Raw genomic sequence first — 7,737 nt, 5'->3', positions numbered from 1 at the left:
CGTAGAGGATGCTGCGATTCAAACTTTAAACCCGTTTTTCTCGAAATCAATATTTTGTCACTTAGTCCGATCTGACCTAATACCGACCATATTCACATATTCCAATATTATGGGAAATTTTGGGCATCATAGAGATTAAATTAAATTAAAAATTAATTTTCCAATGATACGAGTGCCAAGTTTTTCCATTTGACTATTTACTTTGTTTTCTTCCAGTCATCTACATCAAGTTAAAAACTAATAAATAGAAATTGTTCAACAGAACTCAGCACAAACCCGCATGATCTCTTGGAAAACTAATTAAGCCAAATTCATACCTTTACGATCCGATTCATTAACGGCACGATACCGTGTCAGACAGGTGTGAATGCCACACTTGAAATGTATGAAACTGTCACTGAAACGGATTGGATAGGTGTAAATAGTACTTTATTCAACCAAACGGACATTCAAATCATATCACGCTGTTTCTTCTACTCTGCATAACGAGAGCCACACCGGATTGCACAGGAAAAGCATTTTCGGATAAGACGCAAAAATAGACTAACATACCAGGCGTCTACTTTAGAATTATTACACATAAGATGCTTGATGATCACTATTAATTTTATCGTGATGATATATTTATTAATTTAAGCATTTCTATAAAACTCAGCTTTTGACAATCTTTACCCCTACCGGCTCCTTCTTTTTTATTCCGTCATAAACAGTCCTGATCTCCTTCAGCAACTCACCCACGTTTGTTCCAACCTTGGCACTAATCGGTATGATCGGCACATCTACGTGATGCTCCAACAACTGAAGATTCTTCTCCGCTTCTGGTAAGTCTATCTTGTTAGCAATTAACATCTTTGGTCGGTCGGCCAATTCCTCGCTGAACATACTCAGCTCGTGCATAAGAGTACGATAATGATTCCAGGGCTCTTCTAAAGATGTATCTACCACAAACAGTAGAATGCTGCAACGTTCTGCATGCTTCAGGAACTGTATTCCTAGACCTTTGTTTTTGTGCGAGTCAGGTATCAGTCCAGGAAGGTCTGCAACCGCGATCTGTTCGTAATCATCATACTGCACCATTCCCAGGTGTGGTTTCAACGTGGTGAATGGATAGGAAGCTACCTTTGGCCGTGCTCTAGAAATTGCCCTAAGCAGAGTACTTTTACCCGCATTTGGGAGACCTATGAATCCTACGTGAGCCATACTTCTAAGTTCTAAAATATAGGATTTTGTCTCTCCCTGTCCACCGTGCTCAGCAACCTGAGGAGCTTGCTCCATGTCGCTTGTAAAGAAGTGATTGCCTTTACCCCCAGCTCCACCTCGCGCAGCAACAAACATCATCCCTTCGATGTCTAAATCGCCGACAACCTTTCCGCTACTACTTTTCACGATCGTCCCTAAAGGAACCTTCACTACCGTGTGACTAGCATTCTTACCGTGGCAATCCTTGTTCCGGCCGTTGTCGCCACCATCTGCAGTAAGAAGCGTTGTTACATGATTCAAATCATGCACGTCAGAACTAGCCTGGAAAACAACGTGGCCACCGTTGCCTCCATCCCCACCGTCGGGACCGGCATTTTCATTACACCAAAGCCGAAGGAACGAGATACAACCATCGCCACCATTTCCACCCACCGTCCTAATGTGTTTGCTGTCCACGAAGTACTGGGTCTGGAAGCAGTCATTACAAACTATAAGATTTACCGAAGCTTATGTTAATGTGGATACTTACAGTTGGTTTGTCTGCCTTAGGTTTTTTACTGCGTAACGCAATTGCAGCACGCTTGGAAGAAAAATGTACGCTCTCCAGCAAATGAACCGACTGTTTGGGTACAAGCCGATATGGTAAATTTCGTAATAAAGTACTAAACATTGAAAGTGTGGTATTTACTACCAATGACTGCTGCTACAAATAAATTAAAATCATGTAAAATAATAACTCGGAGACCACACAAAACTTTAGTGTTATGTTTTTATCCTCGGTTGCTTGCGTATAGCCGGTGCCTCGTCTAACCAAAGCACGAACGAGAGAAATGTCAAAAAAGATTTAATCTCATAAAAGCACACGCATTTATAATGTTTCAGAATTGAGTTACCATTCGTTGTCTAACGACAAAACGACACATAGGGCTGCGCTGCAGCAAAATGATCATGTTTGTTAATGGAGCTGTCAAAATACAAGCAAAATAAAAATTTTGTCAGAAAAATCGTCAATTTCTCCTTAAAAGTATCATTTGCGAACCAAATTCAATCGTTGAAGGGTTAGAAAAGTGTTTTTGCACCGAATGAAACATTTTAATCGTAATTTAAAGATATTTGAAAAAGTTATTTATTTACAAAAAATAAGACTGCACGCAGAAAAACGGATTGTAGAAACAATAATATTCTGGTTAGAACTCAACAATAAATATTATTATCTCAAGGCTAATCAAGTTAATTAGTTGTTTTGATCGATATTATTGTTATTTCTACAATATGTGTTGGTTTTGGCATTTCTTGATTTCAATCTCATTATTGGTTAAATTAACAGTATTATTGTTGAATTAATTGCACACTGTATTATTGATTCTGTGACGAAACACAATAAATTCAATATTGTAATCTTGTTGAAACAACAATAATTTTATAGAATTGATTATATATGGTTACTGATTGTTATTTTTCTTTTGTTAACAAAAGTAAAACAAATTAATAGAATTAGCAACTATTCATTTATTTTTTCTCACATAATTCATTGAAAATTCCTAACCGATTTGCGAATGGCTTGACCTGGATAAGAAATTGAGAGAATTCCGAAACATATATCGGATAGATTTAACTGGGTTACAGTACTGAACATTATTCGTGCCATTTCAAATTTCTTTGTAAATTTTACGTTTGACTGATTAGTAAACAATCCATGCAGTCGACGATAAAATGCTTTACAGCTCTCTTGTGAGGAACGTGGACTATTGGTACCATTGGAGTAGAGCTATTCCCTTGCCGGATGAACTCAATTAATATGCTGCTGTGCCACGGTCTAGTGGAGCCTGCGGATGCTGTGTGCAATCAAAATCCGCCACAGGAGGAAAACCATTTTTAATAAGACTTGTTTAAAGTGGTTTTTAAGTAATCTACATTTTTATACTCACGAATAAAGAATCCAATTGTGTCCACTCTCAACCCAAATGAATGGTGAGCAAACACCAATTCATCGTCTTTAAGTTATTTAACGTTTAGCTCAGGTTTCTTCTTTGCCGAAATCATTTTGAGATTTTGCAATTTGTCAAAATGGCGGGTTCTCATGCGCGCGATTTACATAAAAAAATATAATACACGTTCACTCGTTAATATGCTAAACCAAAGTAAGGTAAAATATTGTTGAAATAAAAATAATATTTTTAGTTCAACAAGAAAGCAATGTTATTACAACAATATTATTTTTTAATTCAACAACAAGTTGTCTATTGAAATCAAATATTTTATTTTAATTCAATAATAGGTGATCGATTGAATTCAAAAATATTTTTATTGGTTTGATCATTCAAAATTTCGCTGCGTGTGGTATTTAAAGAAAATCAACTTTCTTCCCCGTGCCTTCAGATTTCGTTAAGAAATAGTACGTTTTTACTGCGTATCTATTAATTTTGTTCGCGAGTTGTATGGTGCATGTCAAACTCAAAATCATTTTCTTGGTTCATGTCATGAAAGACAGGCGGCGCATGGCTATTTAAAGTTTTGCGTTAGACAGCCTATTAACTCGATTAACTCAAATTCACCAAAAGTACTAGAATTGGCTCTCAAACGTGAAACTAATGCACTCGACGCGCCAACTACTTATCACAATTGGTACTAGCTAAATTGGAACATGTTGTTGTTGTTTATTTGTGGCTTTAACCTCTGTGGGTCATTCGCCATTGAATTGGAACATTCAAATCGTGACTCATTTCTCATTTTTGCAAGTTTTGCTTCTTTTTTGACGAATTTTCATTTATTACGAAAACGATCTATTCTAGAAGTAAAACCACAGACTAACAGACTTAACACTATGAAGGAATTCCCTCAAAAAACATCGATCCAACAATTTTCCCAGAACACTAGCTCCACCTTTTTTTCACGGTCCCAAGCACTCATTTACTGGTGGGTTACCCCTCAGGTTTGGGAGCAATTTTTCACTAGTGGTCTATCCCCCATATGCATGTTCTTATGTCAGTGGCGCCATAATTTCAAATGTGGCCACAGTCCCAACTACAAATATTTTTAAAATGACCGTTAAAGCGGGCGAAGCTTTGTTTTTGAGTGTTATGTCTGTTAGTCTGTGGTAAAACCACAGACTAACAGACATAACACTCAAAAACAAAGCTTCGCCTGCTTTAATGGTTATTTTAAATATATTTGTAGTTGGGACTGTGGTCACATTTGAAATTATGGCGCCACTGACATATGAACAAGCATATGGGGGATAGACCACTAGTAAAAAATTGTTCCCAAACATGAGGGGTAACCCACCAGTAAATGAGTGTTTGGGACCGTGAATAAAAGGTGGAGCTAGTGTTCTGGGAAAGTTGTCGGATCGATGTTTTTTGAGGGAATTCTTTCATAGTGTTATGTCTGTTAGTCTGTGGTAAAACCCCTACATATATGGGCAAGAAAACATCCAAAAACGTTTTGGCATTAACTGTATTCTCGAAAACATCTGGGGACGAGACCTGCGAATAAATACTTTCCATTTTCTTTTTTTCTGTTCTTTTTATCTTTCGTCTCGCAAATTTACTCTTTCTGCCTTACATATTTTAAATGGATTGGCCGCATTTATCGTTAGGTTGTTTTTCGTATCTGTACACCCCGTCCTATTAAACATCGTTTGCATACGCAAATTTTAAATACTTTTTCAAATACTATTTAAAATACTAAACATTTCCTGATTCTGGGTGTATTTTGGGCAAGTCCTAAATTTCGCACGTTGTTTCACTAGGCGAATTTTTCTTATTTATCGTTGATACATTGTTCACAGGAGGCCGTACACTAATTACGTACAGCTTTTTTAGAACATTTCAACCTCCCCCTCCTCCAGATAAGATTTCGTAAGATTTTTGTGAGCTCTCACTCCCCCTACATAAGATCTCATCGTGATATTCGTAATTACAAAAAAATCATATTATTAATTCATTAAATAATAAGATACCGAAAACGATATTTATAGAATTATTACAAGAAAATATTCAGGACAAAATTTAACTGTAATCATTTGCAGTAATTTTATTTGCATCCTAATCTCGCCCGGTAGAAATTTCTGAATAATCTTTGGGAGATATTCACAAAACTCTATACCTCTTCTGACGTGAATTTATTCTAAGTTCCAACTATAACGCTTAGCGTACGCATAGCTCCGACATGGCTATCTTCGAATTTTCTTAAAGTACAATACAGTTCACACAGTTCAAATATTCGGCCTACAAGATCTTTGACAAAAAATTTCATTTTTCATGCTTGTTTTATGATATTAAGTAAAGCCCTTATGTTTTTAGTGTATATCCCCTAGAGAAATTTTTCAGAATGTGTCAAAGAAACCGATATTCTTAGGAAGCAACATATAATGTACTCCAGCTTTTAGATTGAATTCTTCTTTTAATGTTTAAGAACATTCGATTAGCAAGGGACTAGAAGATATTCAAAAGCCATAGTACTCAAGGTAGAATCACAGACCTAGCAGACATAACACTGAGAACAGTTCACTAAGTAAAACCGTGATCTTCATTTAAATTCTTTGCATAAATCAGTAGTAATTCTTCAAAAGGGCTAATGAGATTTTTGTAAACAAACTTATTTCGCTCATTATTCCGCTACCGAGTTCAATTTCATGAAAAATACACATGCATCAACATCTTTATCCTTGGTAGAATCAATTTCAAATGTTTTCTGTGTTGAAATGATAACAAATTAGGAGAAATCAGCAAAACAAGTTTGTTTACAAATCTTATTAGCCCTATTCAAATGTTGATAATATCATCCTCGGGCAGCAGATTGTTCATAATTAGCAGCACGATATCGACAATCCAACAGGTTCCGACACCTCCCAGTGTGAACAACTTTCCGACGGCCGTACCGGTCTGACCGAGACAGAATCGATCCATGCCCAGAAATCTGTACAACAGTGTCGTCATGAAGTAATGGTTTGTGTACTTGCCACAGGGAAAACCGTACAGCATAATCTCCCGCGGTTCGGCACATTCGATATTGTCGAGCACTAAACTCGGGTGGTCTTGACGGCATCGTAATAGACACCGCCAAATTTCACATACCCGTGGTCAAGCTTCTCTTTTACCGTATGGTTTTCTCTTGTGATCCACCGGTTCTTGGTGATTTGGCCGTTTCCACGATTAGAAATCAGAAGCAGGAACAAACATTTTTTTATTATTTTTGTGCCGTTAGCTTGCGGCTGAAAAGCCAAAACAAAACAAACTAAGTGAAGTGAACGGCGCAAGGCAAGGACTTGAAAGCCAAATCAAAACAAATACATTGATGTTAACGGCGTGGAGCAAACGGCTGATAATCCACCAGGGATGCCAGTAGTGCGCAAAAAGGACGTAAATTGCATTTTGTTTAAAAAAAAGTGGTGATATGTAATGTTTTGCTTCTATTTCGTATTTTGACGTGAAAGATTAATGTTTTATCTACCAAATAGCGACATTTTTACATTAGGACTAATAGACCACTTTAATTAATGAATAAAAAAAGATATGCTAAACTTCATTCTCATTTTTCTCGGTTTGACATCATTGGCTTTACGGCCCTAATCATATGTTAGTCGACACGCAGCGAAATTTTGAATGATCAAACCAATAAAAATATTTTTGAATTCAATCGATCACCTATTATTGAATTAAAATAAAATATTTGATTTCAATAGACAACTTGTTGTTGAATTAAAAAATAATATTGTTGTAATAACATTGCTTTCTTGTTGAACTAAAAATATTATTTTTATTTCAACAATATTTTACCTTACTTTGGTTTAGCATATTAACGAGTGAACGTGTATTATATTTTTTTATGTAAATCGCGCGCATGAGAACCCGCCATTTTGACAAATTGCAAAATCTCAAAATGATTTCGGCAAAGAAGAAACCTGAGCTAAACGTTAAATAACTTAAAGACGATGAATTGGTGTTTGCTCACCTTTCATTTGGGTTGAGAGTGGACACAATTGGATTCTTTATTCGTGAGTATAAAAATGTAGATTACTTAAAAACCACTTTAAACAAGTCTTATTAAAAATGGTTTTCCTCCTGTGGCGGATTTTGATTGCACACAGCATCCGCAGGCTCCACTAGACCGTGGCACAGCAGCATATTAATTGAGTTCATCCGGCAAGGGAATAGCTCTACTCCAATGGTACCAATAGTCCACGTTCCTCACAAGAGAGCTGTAAAGCATTTTATCGTCGACTGCATGGATTGTTTACTAATCAGTCAAACGTAAAATTTACAAAGAAATTTGAAATGGCACGAATAATGTTCAGTACTGTAACCCAGTTAAATCTATCCGATATATGTTTCGGAATTCTCTCAATTTCTTATCCAGGTCAAGCCATTCGCAAATCGGTTAGGAATTTTCAATGAATTATGTGAGAAAAAATAAATGAATAGTTGCTAATTCTATTAATTTGTTTTACTTTTGTTAACAAAAGAAAAATAACAATCAGTAACCATATATAATCAATTCTATAAAATTATTGTTGTTTCAACAAGATTACAATAT

The 7,737-nt window shown here is 36.1% G+C and overlaps 1 protein-coding gene across 1 annotated transcript; it reads right to left on the bottom strand.

Annotated features, from left to right (window-relative positions):
- Positions 1–626: 626 nt before the first annotated feature.
- LOC131684503 (mitochondrial ribosome-associated GTPase 2) lies at positions 627–2,006 on the bottom strand. The gene is made up of 2 exons (XM_058967443.1): positions 1,730–2,006; positions 627–1,668 (listed from the first exon to the last, which is right to left on the bottom strand). The coding sequence occupies exons 1-2, from the start codon at positions 1,868–1,870 to the stop codon at positions 652–654; spliced, it is 1,158 nt and encodes a 385-aa protein (XP_058823426.1). The 5' UTR covers positions 1,871–2,006; the 3' UTR covers positions 627–651.
- Positions 2,007–7,737: the final 5,731 nt, after the last annotated feature.

Source organism: Topomyia yanbarensis, chromosome 2, assembly GCF_030247195.1.
Source record: "Topomyia yanbarensis strain Yona2022 chromosome 2, ASM3024719v1, whole genome shotgun sequence".
NCBI lineage: Eukaryota > Metazoa > Arthropoda > Insecta > Diptera > Culicidae > Topomyia > Topomyia yanbarensis.
Note: the sequence above shows the minus strand (reverse complement) of the source record. Positions and strands in the feature narration are given on the sequence as shown.